Source organism: Ascidiella aspersa, chromosome 8 (assembly GCF_963924565.1).
Source record: "Ascidiella aspersa chromosome 8, kaAscAspe10.2, whole genome shotgun sequence".
Classification (NCBI taxonomy): Eukaryota; Metazoa; Chordata; class Ascidiacea; order Phlebobranchia; family Ascidiidae; genus Ascidiella; species Ascidiella aspersa.
This window is the reverse complement of record NC_139454.1, coordinates 8,719,584-8,735,129: the sequence shown is the minus strand read 5'-3', so window position 1 is coordinate 8,735,129 and position 15,546 is coordinate 8,719,584. Positions and strand designations below refer to the sequence as shown.

General features: G+C 37.0%; 1 protein-coding gene across 1 annotated transcript; it reads left to right on the top strand.

The window, feature by feature from the left end:
• The first annotated feature begins 5,031 nt into the window (after positions 1–5,031).
• Positions 5,032–15,397, top strand: LOC146135652 (uncharacterized). The gene is made up of 13 exons (XM_083396106.1): positions 5,032–5,149; positions 6,067–6,122; positions 6,802–6,898; positions 7,005–7,169; positions 7,498–7,637; positions 7,832–7,917; positions 12,487–12,632; positions 13,039–13,097; positions 13,680–13,776; positions 13,874–14,035; positions 14,243–14,361; positions 14,761–14,846; positions 15,132–15,397. The coding sequence occupies exons 4-13, from the start codon at positions 7,089–7,091 to the stop codon at positions 15,395–15,397; spliced, it is 1,242 nt and encodes a 413-aa protein (XP_083252232.1). The 5' UTR covers positions 5,032–5,149; positions 6,067–6,122; positions 6,802–6,898; positions 7,005–7,088.
• The last annotated feature ends 149 nt before the right edge of the window (positions 15,398–15,546 follow it).

Genomic DNA, 15,546 nt, shown 5'->3' with positions numbered 1-15,546 from the left:
GAGGACAGTTGCGTGCCTCGATACTTGAGAGTGTAGTTTTGAAGAAAAACCGAGCCTTCGAACGTCTCAAACAAGCCACGGACGTGTGTGTTGAATTCGGAGATCACCTGTAATATTGACAAGTCGTCCAGACGAAATAGGTAAAGGTTAAGACTACATTGGCTAAATGATGAAATTCAATAGAAAACAGGTTTTGCTCACCTTTATTGAGTACTGTTGAGGACCAGATTTTTCATTTAGAAGAAAAAATGCTGTAAACAATTTTTTATTGCAAAACTAAGGCATAGATTATCCGGTGGTAATCAACAACTAACAATCTATATTCTGTCAATACATTTAAAATGTTCTGCTAAAAATCATCCAAATAAAGGACCATGCCACTTTTCTAAACAAACCCCAAATTAATTGTAGTTAACTCATCATATACACAATGAACTTTTCCTTCCGGAGAGATTGTTTTTTCTTCAAGATTATTTAATTATTAACGCTACATCTAATTGGCCAACATTTTACTGACCTGTGAGTTTTGTTGTGCACAACAAGTTGTCTAGGCTCGTCACCAATTTTGAAGTACAATTGAAATGCAGAAGAGTAACGTCTTAAGCAATGGTAAGCAAAACATCTATCTAAATTGCGTTGACTTTATTCATATCGTTTCATGACTAACTTCGCTTTTTGACACTGTAAATTACCATTAGCCTTCCGCGTTGATGATGACATTTTTTTGGCACTTATAACGTGACTCGTTTGTGTACCACACAAAATGTAGGGCACTTGTTAAAATCCTAGCAATCCGTTTTATTTCGCCTTGCATACTTTACATATACATATATATTTTTTGTTAATTTAGTTAAAATTGAATAAACATATTTGTGCAGCGTTCCGACGGCAGTTAAGTTTACATGATCTAAAAATGTGTTAGTAAACAAAAAAGGGCTTTAAAGTCGCAATATTTCGTGATGGTATTGCATCATACAAGGAAATGAAAATGAAAAGTTAATTAAATTAAAACTAAATATTGAAAATATCCGTTTTTCACCATTCAATTTAGCCTGTAGATTTCTGGGTGAAATTAGCTATAAATGTTATAACCAGCTGGTGTACATTTACCAAGGGATCAATAAAAAAAGAGAACATGCACACTTTCAAAAAAACAAAACACGTGAGCTACTTTGATCTCAAAAATCGGTGTATCAGATAAGAGCAAAAATTCATTGAAGGTAACCAGTAATGCTACCCGGTTCGCTGATCTTATAAAATGTTGTGAAAAGGTTCTACACAACCAGTGAGAACCGACTGAATCGCCACCACTGGTTAAAGCTATAGCAGAAACGACTTTAAAATTAAGACCGCTTTCGCTACTTGCCAACATACAATCAAGCCTGTGGGCTATAATGACGAAGCGCTAACAGGAAAATCCATAATGACTGTTTCGCTTAGGAATGTTATACAGCGCTACAGAGGACAAACATGTTTTTCAGTCATTTCTTTAGGCACAATGTATAGGAAGGATACAGTTTTCGTGGAAATACTGCTCTTGATTTGTGTTTTCGCAACTGGAACAAGCAAAGGTATATATTTGCGATTTTGAAAATTCATAGAAACCTATAGCCACTTTGTATTTACTCAGTTTACTAATGGCAAAAATTAGTTTTTTAATAAAAAATAATGTAGGATAGCCCATTTAATGTTTTTCAGTTGCGCAACATACCTTCAAGATTGTACAATAAAGAGTAGGTATAGCCTATACCTTATCAAAATGAATAACAATATGCTATTTTTAAAAAGTACAACAGAAAAGTATAGGATGTTGTTTATTATACAATTTGTTCGTATGTATCTAGTTATCGTTTTAAAAGAACTCCAGCCATAGGACCGAAATAAGAACAACGCAACGTTGGAATGAGACCAAAATAGAGCATATACCTTATTGTTGTATTGCCGTTTAAATCGTAAAAATGTCCCAAATCCGACGGAATAAGAACTAAATGGCCAGAATCAGGCCTCCACTACATTTTACCTAACCCCAAACTTCACCCCTAAGTAGGCTACATGACCAATTTCCCTAATAATTTAAACCCTAACCAATTTTCTTACCCCACCCATTTCCCACCAATATTCCTAAACAGGGCCGAAAAATGCGCTGCAAAACAGCGGCGCTTCAAATTAGCCATTCAAACTATAGGCCGCCCAAACGTCCCATAATCTCTTCCTTCAATTTCAGGCGTTATTTTGGCATTTCACCTTTATTTCGATGAATTTAGGATTTAATCCGACAAGTTTTTTTTGTCTTATTCAAACGATTTAGACCATATTCTATCATGAATAATACTGGGCATGGATTTTTTATGTCGTTGATCTTAATATTACGGTTTTATAGATTTTTCTGCTTTAGATTTTGTTGCTTTTTAGGTTTTATTGTGTGTCCCCCTTGAAACAATGAAATTGTGCGGCGCATCTTAAGTAAAAGTAAAAAAAATTGGACAAAAAGTGTTGGTCACCGCGGAACTAAACAACTAATAACTTATTCTGTACCGGTCCGCACTTTGTCCATTGTCTAGAACTGACGCAGGTGTATATGAGTCCGTGTTTATGTGTTTGTGTGTTAGTGTGTGTGTGTGTGTGTGTGTGTGTGTGTGTGTGTGTGTGTGTGTGTGTGTGTGTGTGTGTGTGTGTGTGTGTGTGTGTGTGTGTGTGTGTGTGTGCTAGTGTGTTTGTATGTAAGTGGTGTATGTGTATACGCGTACGGCACGTGCATACCACTTTTGTATTTAGTACCAACCTACTTCGTATTTGTCAATTAAATAATTTGAGTGAACGTTCATACAAACCTTTTCATTTACGGTAATTTTACAGTAAAATACAGTTGAGAATTACTGTAAGTAGTCTAAACAAATCTTAGATACCCAAACATAGTTAAGCTACACTCTAGGTTTCACAGCACACAAAATATGCCACTTTCAACGATAGTCCCGCAAATTAACACAATTACACTCAGCGAAATACATTTTTCATACACCCGAGGCCACATTCATAACGTGCGTCGGTTACCGAATCGTTATATCTTGAAAAGTGAGCCCTGACGTGTTTTCTGTTTTCATGATGACTTCTTTTCGCGTGTTTGTGTTACTGTATTGCGTAAAATTTCAAATAAGTAATGGTTTTCGTTACAGCAACAAAAATAAGACGAGCTAAATCCAGCAAAGTGGCTATTTGGTAGCACGTTATCTGGTTTACAACACTATAAAATACAACGTCTACAGGTATTAAGTGACCGCTCGGTTACACAACAGCCAAGCACCCTACGACAATTGTTTTGAACTTTTTTGCGCAGTGCGTACCTTTTACGCAGTATACCGGTAGTTATCGTAAATTTCATGCTCGTTTTTATTGTATTATAGGCTTTATCGTTTTGTTACTGCGCACTCAACAAAGTAAGCCGAAATAGAAAGGAATAAATATAAATATATTTCGAATATTTTTTCGACGGGCTTGGGCGCAGAATACAACCTTCTGGCGCACCAATTGAGAAATGCAGCTTTATACCATAGTTTTGTATTTCAAGTCATCTTTTCTTAATTGTCAATTTGATTTCGTCATGCGTGGCAATTATGCAGCAAAAATAATTGTTTCTGTCATGATTGCCTCTAGGAAAACGCCTACAGCGGCTAACAGGCTAATAATAGACATCTTTACGCGTCGCTATAAAGCACAGTAAACGTATTCGCGGTTTGTCTGAATAAGAAAAACACCTCTACGAAGAATATAGTGCATCGTTGACTAAACCTTTTTTCATAATGTCGATTCAATAGCGTTATCGCATATTAAATTGTTTGATCTTTATTTTTCGTTTCTAGCATTTGCGTCAGAGACCACTGCATCATTCGCGAATGGTGATTATAACATTCATAAAACCTTTTCTGAACTGTAAGGTGAAAGTCACGCTATAAACAATTTGTACATTATTGCCTCGTGTGTTTTTATATAAACTAATTTTGTTATAATTATTTTATGTTTGAATGAAGTGGTGGACAATTATTTTACCTTCCTCCCAAATATAGATAAACATACTTTCTGTACTTCCACACCCTAAGTACATATCGTGTGACCACACATAATAGCTTTATGACTTGGAATTCCAAATAAAGCCGCCCAGGATAAACTAACCTTTTAAAACGTTAATTTGTCATTTTTTAATCCAAATGAATCTTATACAAATAAAAAACCAAACACCAGGGTCTGAAGTTAAAACTGTTAAAACCAATCACTAATTGTCCCACGTTACAGCCGAATTAAAATTTATACACACATGTGTTTGTTCGTAACTGGCATCATTCACTTTTTTGTATCAGTATTCCAAATTTAGGTTTAAAACCTCATTTTGTTATCATAAAACAAAACGAGAATGTTATAGTTGCGTTTTTTTGTTTAACATTTTTTTTTTTAATTTTGCTTGGTAACATGTTTCTGCAAATGTGAAATGGTTACCCGCGCGAAACCGTTCAAAAGTTTGAATAACCCATCGCGAGATTTACGGGTTAAATGTGTGAACAATTTGTGCAATTAAGACTAAAATTATACACACAATACAATGGTGTTTAGTAGCATCTGCTTTGACTATACTGTGATCAATTACTTCGGTGGCAGTGGTGCTTAAACTTTTGTAACGGGGACTACTAAAATTTTGTTTTGGTTTGCGTAGAACATGGTCGGCAGGATTTTCTAGTAGTAGTAAACATGGCAAAACTGCCGTTTGCGTTCCAAATGTTTTGCAATTGAAATGGAATGTAATAACATTTAAGGAGAAGGTTCCAAGAGTTTTGTTTTAGTTAATATATTTTCTTCAAAAAAAACTTTAAATCATTCGCTTTTAAAATAATACACTAATATTTCAGTTAGGCCTACGTGGACGCCTTAAACTAGTCCACGTACCCTCAACGGATCCTGGGGCCCCTGGCTTAATCGGTTCAAAACTCCAATTTAATTATAAACAAAATGTATTACATATATTTCAACAGATGTCGTCGAGCGCCTTCGAAGCAACTCTGCTAATCTGACAGGGAACGTGGAAAACTTTTTCTTCTACAAGTTACCCTCATCCCCGGGAGTTTACAAAATACGCAAGGGCGGGCGAAGAGATGGAAACCATGTGAGCACAAATCCCAGACGCTTATTTATCTCGGATATCTAATAGTAAACCATAAGATTGAATTTTAAACAAAATTTTGATTATTTATGTCGGTGGTGTTCAAATGGCGGATCTCGATCTGCCATTTGTCAACTTCTTGTGCGCATCGTCCAATTTAGTCTCAAAAAAAACTTTTTGCATTATTTCAGATTTAATGCTATTGTGAGTAGATCTAAACCAACTCATTATAAATATTTTTCTCACTGAAACAATCTTGCATACATCACTTTTAACTTTTACAAGGTTATTAATATGTTGCACGGTACTATAATAAAGCACACTGAAAATACCATGTCCAATATATTTGCTGTTGTGTTTAGCGGATCATCATGTTGTCAGGTTTGACTGTTGCGGACAGAAACCATTTCAACACATCTGATCTATGTTATTGGTTCTTAACTTTTTTAATATCGTTACCTCAAACAATTTTTTTTTTTATGAAATACTCTTTTCAGTGATTGAACAACACTAGAATGGCCTAATAATTTGTATTCCTTACCCAAAAATGTTAAACAATCCCATAGGTTGGATACTACATTTTGCTTAACAGCCTTAACATATAGCAATATTATTCCATTGTCAAACTTCTATTTTTTATGTTTAAATTATGTTGTATTTGAATAAACATTAAATAATTTAAAACTGAAAAGCTGTTTACTATAAACTTTTTGAAATGTGTTGAACTGCGGTGAAAAACAAACATTTGTTTTGAAAAACAAACATTTGTTAAACATTCACATTAGGATTACTTACTCCTTTGGTTAATTAAACCCCATTAGTCGTAACTCGTAATTATACCCCTAGGATTAGGTTAACAAGAGCTGCTCGAACTAACTGCTAAAGAAAATGTTTCATTAACCCATCGAACGCGTTTTCAGGTATCTTTCGAAGGAAAGAAAGGACCAAAACGTGCAATTTACAACAAAACTTACACGTGAGTTCAAAGGGAACGTCAGTATTTCGGGTGGCGCATCTGCCACAAATTAATTATCCCATGAGCGTGGCAAGTTCGGAAGAATCATGGAGGATAGTTAAACTGTGCCAAGCTTGCCTATTTTTAATATAGCAACTATAGTGAGTTTATTCAGTCGTTTAAAAAGCGGTCGGATTCCATTGACTCTATAAGCTTGTTCTATTTATTTATACTTTCACCAGATTAGTAGGACGCTTTTAAAGGATGCCCCAAGTTTGGTTAATATATCGGAACCCGGCCTTTATATCAAAATGATCTGCAACATTTTTTATAGCCACGGGTCAATATTTGTGCGACCCTGAAGTAGCTTATATTCTTTATATTGCCTGACGTAATCAAAGTCAGGGATTTTGTAAGATTGAACGAGAAATGTATTTCGCTAAACTTTGTTTTATTTTTTGCCAAATATATCTCTCTGTAAGCGTAAATACAAACTAACTTTCATTTCTTATCACTTATCTTAATTATGTCACTTGCCGTACCTGTAATACCTGTATTGGACATAACCTCTTATCGCTTGGCTTGGAAATGGTTTGTTCCATATTATCTGGTTATGACGTTGTATAAAACCGCATATATAACATTTTTTAATTGGCTGTAGTAGATTATGAAAAGCATCCTTTAATCCAGTTCATTTCAGGGAACCTTTATTCACATTTACATCGTATGGTGTCACACCATTCACAGCACTCTTTCTTCTCGGTGAAAAATCTGGTCCGGAAAAGTACGAAATAAAGGTCAGTGTTTATACTATTATGAAACATTGCTTCATGATTATTTTACGAAATTAGATTACGCATGCCATCACTGAAATAGTCCACTTAAACGCAATTTTGTGACCAGGTGCAGAGTTTCCCTACTTACATTAGCGTCGAAGAAGTCAAATTTGAGACTTTTGCGGGCTTGGTTTCAACGCGAAACAATACAATGCAATATGGAGGCGTGCAGGATTTCGCGCCCCAAGAACCAACGTTTTGCGAAGTTTACTTTTTTCTGCCACTTTTTCCGGTAGGTATATGTGACAACTCGGATACCTTACTTTGACGGTTGTTGAAAATAGCAAATACATTAATTAATTGCAAGTGTAAAACATAGAAAAACAGACTCGTTATTCCATGTACATTTTATTCAACATTTTTTTCGCATTTATTAAGCTACACAAAAGATTGTTTTAATAATACTTTAATTATAACTGCGGCGAAACGTCTGTCCAAATTTGTACCTGACGAATGCAGAGGGAACTCAAATACCATCTGGAACCATACCTTTTAATATAATTGTTTAATTGTTGAAAGTTTCATTCAAGAAAAAATAAATCTTTTGATATTTTCAACAGAACTCGAACCGTACTTTTGTTGTGTCGACGTCATATCACGATACTGGACGTCGTCCACGTTATAAAGATTATTCGAGAAACAGGGCTACGGTGAAGTCTGGTGGTGGTCAAGCTGTTCTTGGTTACATACTCTTGTCAAAGTAAGATAGCAGTTAATAAATCTCGCAAAATACTAAAATTATAGTTTCTAAGCTCACGTAAAACTCGTTTGGTCAAAAAAGTGTCTAAGTCAGGTGGAAATGCGAAAGTATTCGTTTGCAAAATTAAAATAACCTAAATAGAGCTATTAGCTTTTCTAAATTTTTCTATTTATAATTTCTACTTTCTTTTGCAGACCAACTGGTGAAACAATTTCGCAAAAAGAAATCAACGCAACAATGATGACGATGATGCATATCATATTGGATGGCGATCGAAGCGGTATGTTACGCATTGAGTGTTGCGAGTCGTAAGAAAGTTATCTCCCAGTGATGATCGTAGTTTACCCAATCTTTTACTCACACATGAGATATTTCAGTGGTTGCATGTCGATTTTTTGTTTAGTTTTACTTCTATACAGTGTAATTTATATGTCGACATATTCTAGGGCAGGGGTCGGCAGCCTTTTTCTAGTCGCGGGCCAAAACCAAACTTAGAGAGGTCTCCGCGGGACGCACAAATGTTAACTAAGAATTGTGGTATTAAAATGTTAGAGCAACTGTCAATCAGGCGGGCCTTGGGCATTTTTTGCACTTAAAAACGTTTAATCACATTTACAGTGGCAGTAAATTGTTGACTCAAAGCGCGAAAAAAAGCGTTCGTTTGGTTAAAAATTCAAGTTCACACGTCGTCATCCATGCTACTAATGAAGAGTGTAATAAAACTACTTTGAGGGAACGCGATAACATTTAAAGTTAATCTAGCTCAGTGTTTGTTAACCGTTTTAAGTCAAGGCGCACCAGATGAGCGAAGCGAGCGCGATTTTTTTTTTGGCATACAAATATTTCTTTTAAATTTTTTGCAAGTTTTTGTTACATTGCCGAAAATAAAAAAATGTTAAAAAATATATGTCCAATAATTTTGAATACGTTTTCCGTTTGTCTGCGACGCACTTGGCAGCCTTTTACGGCGCAACGGTAGAGAATCGCTGACCTAGTTAAAAAGGTAGCTTCAATACGTATACAAACCAAACATATAATGAACATTCGCGCGAAGCGCGAATATTTTTCGCAATTACGTAGTTAAATTAATCAAAAAGTATGTCAAATAGACTCGTGTCTGGTTTGTCTAGGAGACGGCGGGCCGAATGGATTTCATCGGCGGGCCTGATCCGGCCCGCGGGCCGTAGGTTGCCGACACCTGTTCTAGGGCGTCCACAAAGTTAAGCCAGGGCTGACTTTTTAAGATTAATTCGGTTACGAATGACGTTTCAATTCTTTTTTTAACTTCCTTGTCAAATCATCGCACGTAGTCATTTGGCCGACTTGCGACTTCAGATTGTATCATTTGCATATAACAGGTAACGCAATACCAGTAAGTTAACTGCCCTGTTTAACGTGATCTCTTATGTTCCGTCACTGATGTCGCTCAAGTGTGACCAATGCGCATGAGCTGGATGGGTAAAACGCATCACCACTCTAATATGTTATTCTAATGTGTTGTGGTCCCGCTTCGTTTACTGTCCTTAAGGCAGTAATCGCGTACGCGCATTTTACAGTCACGTGTTTCGTTCATTGTACCGCATTTCTTTACTGTTTTGCCTGTGGTGATTACCACTCGTTTGTGCTATGTAAATTGCCAATTATCCAAGCTTTATAAGCTTGTGCCTTTTTATTCTTACGCCTTTTTCAATTCTACTCTTCGAGCGAACAATACAAGAATACAACAGAGTTATTGGTGGCCAGTACTAAACTCGAAGGGGATTCTACCAACTGAACGAGTTCTACGCAGTTTGGTATCGAAGATATTCTTTTCAACGATGGAGAAAGTTGCAAAGCTGATGCAAGAACAACTACAAGAGCAGCAAAGGCGCCATGATGAACAAATGAAGTTAAATTCTTGCCCTAGTCGAGAAAGCCGGTTCAAGTCAAAACGCTGCACCTTCCGTTGCTACACCAAGCTTTACCTCATTCGACTCCACGTCGGAGCTGTGGGACGACTACTGGTCCAGGTTTACAACGTTTATACAGGCACATGCTGTACCAGAAACGAGGGTGGCTCAAGTTTTTCTTACCAATCAAACCCCTACGACGTACAAGCAAAAGGAAAACTTCTTCAACGGCTTAACGACAAAGGTCTACGCTGTCGTTTGGAAAAATGTAAATTCGCGCTAGCACAAGTGGAATACTTGGGACACATTTTGTCAAAAGATGGTATTTCCAAAGGATCAAAGGTGGATGCCGTTATTAAAATGTCATCACCAAAAGATGTGTTAAGCTTACGTTATTTTCTTGGTTCGGTCCAATTCTACTGCAAGTTTCTGCCTTCACAATTTTCAAGCGTGGCAGAGCCACTGTATCGACTTACCCGGTCAAACATCGCATGGAAATGGGGTCATAACGAGCAAGCTGCATTTTGCAGATTAAAAGAATTGCTGACAGCTGATACAGTTCTGATACATTTTGACCCAATGTTACCTATTGGGATTTCCTGCGATGCATCAAACGTTGGAATTGGTGCAGTTTTTTTTCACCGCTATCATGATGGAAGCGAGAGACCAATTGCCAACGTATCCAAATCACTAACTAAAAGCCAGCGCAACTACAGCCAAATTCAGAAGGAGGCTCTTGCTATCATCTTTGCGCCGAAGAAATTCTACCAATATATATATGGTAGGAAATTTATTCTACTGACAGACCACAAGCCACTACTGGCATTGTTCTGTCCTACTAAAGCTACGCCTGCTCTAGCTGCAAATCGCTTAGCACGGTGGGCACTTTTTCTTCGACATAGAGGAAAGTGCACATGACACCGACACGGTTTGTGCAATCACCAGTCTTAGTTTACAAGTGCAACCCACCGATTCGGCGTTACTCCGAAAGGAAAGTGGAAAAGATCCAACCTTATCCAAAGTCATGCGTTTTACGAGAGAAGGTTGGCCATCTACTATTGAATACAACAATCCAGTTGCAAAGTTGCGCAAGGTTGTGGATTCGTTGAGTACAAGTTTTGGGTGTCTACTGTATGGTTCACGGTTAGTTATACCGGAATCACTTCGTTCTGCAGTTCTACAGATCCTTCATCAAGGACATTTTGGGATTCAACGAATGAAGCAACTAGCACGAACTGCAGTCTATTGGCCAAATATCAATGACGACATTACTGTTCTTTGTCACAAGTGCCAAACTTGTGCTGAACATCAAAACGATCCACCAAAGGCGCCTGTACATCCATGGATGATGCCGGAAAAGCCATGGAGTCGATTACACATTGATCATGCAGTTAACTTTCTGGGAGGTAATTGGCTTGTGATGATAGATGCTCACTCAAAATACCCATGTGTACATCAAACGCAATCTATGTCATCGAGAACAACTATGGAGTTGTTGGAACAAGATTTTGCCCATTTCGGTTACCCCCATACTATTGTTTCCGACAATGCGCAAGCTTTTATGTCCGCCGAGTTTTAAGACTTCTGCAAACAAAGGGGCATCGTTCATCTGACCGGAGCTCCATACTTTCGTGCTACAAATGGTGCGGCAGAACGATTAATGCAAACTTTTAAAAAGGCACTTAAGAAGTCTTCTAAACCTCCCAAAGAGGCATATTTTAAGAGTTTCTACTGCAATACAGGCGTATTCCGAACGCCAGTGGATTTTCACCAAGTGAACTACTTAACGGCAGACAGATTCGGGCCAAAATAGATACTCTGTTGCCTTCGCCAGCACACCTGATGCAACGTAAACAAACACAGGGAACACGAAAACCCGTGAAGATCACTTCTTTTAACATTGAAGACCCATGTTACGCTTTCTATCTTGGTCCAAGACGTACCGAGGATGCTCGCTGGGTTCCTGCCACCATTATTAAACGATGTGGCAGCCGTACTTTTCATGTTAAGGTTCTTCCACGTGGTCCAATTTGGAGACGTCATATCGACCAGCTACGCGCTCGATACGCGTCCGATGAGGATTTGGAACCGGGAGCGGAAGCAAGTATTCCGCAGGGCCTTACTGCTAGTGCAGATTCAGACATGTCACTGAATCACAGCTCTCCTTCATTCGGTCCCGACAATCCTCGACGAACGAACAGATCGCGTAAACTTCCTGAGCGATTTCACTTCTGATGAGGGGATTTCGATCTTCGAAGGGGAGATATTGTGGTCCCGCTTCGTTTACTGTCCTTGTGACTGTAAAATGCGCGTGTTTCGTTCATTGTACCGCATTTCTTTACTGTTTTGCCTGTGGTGATTACCACTCGTGTGTGCTATGTAAATTGGCAATTATCCAAGCTATACAAGCTTGTGCCTTTTTATTCTTACGCCTTTTTCAATTCTACTCTTCGAGCGAACAATACAAGAATACAACATAATGTATGCTTTGTTGACCGGAGTCGTTGAAAAATATCGTTTATGCTGTTGTATTCTGAGTATTTCGGATACGGTTGTAATTGTGATTGCATTAAAGTGAGAATTAAATAAGTAAAGTGACGTTGCGTAGATCTCATTAAGTCGTTTCTGTGCGGAATCCAAAACCCGATTTTTTAAGAGCCAGATGTATACGACGACCAGCCTTACCTCGTGTAAGAGACTTCAAGTTCAAATTGCCACATTAAGGGTCCAATTGCCACATTTAAGTTTCGATTGCCACAGATTCGCTAAACGCTACAATATAAAGGTATTGCTTTAAATAGACATTTGAGTTTCCGAAAAGTACAATATTGGTTGTATTTTGGTAAAAATGTTTCAAATAACTGGGCGAAATATTTTTCTTTATTAATCTACAGAATTTTGCTGTGGCTCTAGTTATTAAATGCTATTGACGAGGCTATTTTTATGTATCTTGTTTTCAGAAATCTTTCAGCGTATTCGGTCTAACATTAGCAATCTTACAAGGAAGGTCGACAACTTTTATTCCTACCCGATACCAGATCCTCCCGATGTATATAGTATGACCACGAGCAACTGGAAAATGTACCGTTTTCCTGGTGGAAATCAAGTGAGAGCGTTTAGCACGTGTAATCTTTTTACCTTAAAAGAATGGTTAAAGTTGGGGTCACTATGAATTTTTTTTTTACTCTAAAGAAGAACAGATAATTTGCACGAGAAAGAAACCTTTAAATAAACTGCTTTAAAACAAGCTCCGAAACACAATGAAGTTAAGTGTTGTTTGTATTATATATATATTTTTTATACAAGTTTTGTCAGTTTTGGGTCAAACTTGTATTTTATAAAAAAACAGTTTATATTTCAGTAATAAAATAATAACTTGTTTTGGGTCAAACTTGTATTCAGCTGTTATGCTTGTTTCAAAGTAGTACACGTAAAATACTTGCTAATAACTGTTTTTCTATAAAAATTACGACGTATGAATAACACATAAAACAAGTTATGATTTCTTTCAGATCTATTATAAAGTTGGAAACACTTCCCGTGTGAGTGCAGCATACAACAAAACCTACACGTAAGTTAACACTCAATAATTGAGGTGTCTTGTCAACGTGAACTATTATCTATTGAACATCACAAACTTGTGCTTACATCACAATTACACGTTTTCGATAATTTTTTATCCACACTTAAGAAACACCCGGTTGAGGTGTTTCAAATAGCGAGAAAATGACTTGAATTGTTTTACACATATGTTAACCGACACTTAAATAAAATGATTTGATGATGAAAAGCCAACGCGCATAAATGACACAAAAAGAATCTACACTTATGCGAGCTTTTCGGGGCAGTTTTTATTACCTTGTGGTGTTTTTTTGTTTTACCCTGTTTGATGTAGTAGGATTATGACACAAAACTTTGTAATAGGTTATCGACTGCCCTTGGAATGGCCACGTAAACGGGCTTTTTTTAGTCATTTATCGTTAATTAGTTTTTTAACATTGAATGCGATTGATAAACTGCAACACAGGACCTTGTGTAAACTTTTTAAGTCATTTATCTTTAATATTTTTTTTTAATATTGAGTAGCCTAAGATTGACAAACTGCAACACAAGACCTTAATAATCCGGTGAATCTCGTCTTCATTACTTTCAGGGGTCCGTCGTATATCTTTGCCACTGTCACAATGCACCCCATGACAGCGATGTATTTTCTTGACGCCAATTCAGGCCCAGAAAGTTACTCGATTGAGGTCAGTGTATCTGTGATTTCTAACATAGTTTGTCTTATTTGTCTTACGATATTTAATTGCCCGAATTTAAAACAAAAAAATTGCTTTTTGGAAATAGGTTGATTCCACGCTGTTAATTCGCGGCAAAGGGATTCTTCGGACTTTCAATGGTTCGGTTTCTTTGCGAAATTATACTCTTAAATACGAAGGCGTTCAAATTTACATGGGGCTGCATGTCTCCAGCGTTTGTGAGGTTTACTTTTACCTTCCCCTAACATCGGTAAGTAACAGGCTACATGTGCGACTACATATGCTAAATTTCGTTTATAAATTATAACAGTTTTTTTGCTCAATCACACACAGGTAACCTTACGTTATAGCAAGTTAATAAATTTACTAAATATATAATTTGAGCACGTTTGGTCAAATTCAATTTACTCTCGTGAGTCAGTGTTTCCTGATGTTAACAAGCAACTTTTCTTTGTAGAATTCAAACCGCAAGTTGTCAGTGCTAATACCAGATCGTGGGAGATGGAGTTTTAAAAACAAGGCGTCGGTCGAGTCCGGAAAAGGCGAAGCCGTCTTCGGATACACAATTTTATCAAAGTGAAAAAAAAAAAAAAAGTTTCCTATACTACTCCTCAACAACTTAACGAATGACTAATCTTGTTTAAAACAACCTCTTTATTCTGCGTTAAACTGTATGGCCAAATGTTTACTTAATGTTAGCAAACCGGTCAGGCTCCGATCTTTATAAAGTTATGGATTCTCCGTTCACTTCACTTGATACTAAACACATCTATACACCAGCATTGTTATAACTTGAATAACTTTGTATAACGCAAAATATTTAAGCAACATATTTGGCTTAGCGGGATAAGTTAAATGGTAAGTTTGACGAAACCCGATCATTTTTGTTCTAGTAAAACAATCCCTCTTCCAGTTTAACCAAATAGAAAATCAATAGTCTCGTATTATTTGCCGAATATAATCATGACATTACAGACAAAAAGGTGAACAAATTTGGAAAGAGGAAATCAAGGCAAGCATGCTGACAATGCTTCACCTTATTTTGGGAGTTGACCAATCAGGTAAACCCATGGACGCCTCTGTTGTATTTAATAGTTCCAGTTACAGCTTTAAAAACAATCGAGTTTCGGCTTTAAAAAAAGATAAACAAAACAAAACGATATTCAAAACGTCACAAGTTTTTTTCCTAACCAGTTGTTACACTTGTTGAAAAAATATAATTTCCACACTACATCTTTTTCTGACATGCGTTGTTACAAAGTAGCCTATTACCAATTTGAAACATCAAAACACGGTTTTAAAGGCAACCTATATTGGATCATTTAGAGCTTTATATTTTGCATTAGTCGCCAGTACTTGGACCACCTGGTCAGCTGATGGCTCAAGTTGTCGACAAAAGGGAACTCAGTCGAGAACCCGAAACTGCACCAGCGGACATTGCTTGAAAACGTCCAACATTGTTGAAGTGCAAAAACGACCATGTAGCGCACCGGCCTGGGTAGAAGGTAAGAGTGTTGGAAATTTTTTGTCAAGATTAAATTCCAAGTCGACTCATTTTCGAAAATCATTTTTGTTACGTCAGATTCCGATACAAGTCATTGGCCTAAAGTGAGATCCATGTCACGTCACATTCTAAATTATTTTTTATCTACAACATCGCTGAACAAGACCAATTCTGAGCAATAGGTTGCATCGCAAACACCAAGAACAAAACAAATAGCAAGTTGCGACTATTAGTTCAATCAAGTAATATAAAACATT

Bases quoted from the DNA above. Each gene is read 5' to 3' on its own strand.
- LOC146135652 (XM_083396106.1), top strand. From the start codon at position 7,089: ATGCAATATGGAGGCGTGCAGGATTTCGCGCCCCAAGAACCAACGTTT. The intron at 7,170-7,497 runs GTAGGTATATGT...TATTTTCAACAG, and splicing joins TTTTTCTGCCACTTTTTCCG to AACTCGAACCGTACTTTTGT. The intron at 14,847-15,131 runs GTAAACCCATGG...ATTTTGCATTAG, and splicing joins TTTGGGAGTTGACCAATCAG to TCGCCAGTACTTGGACCACC.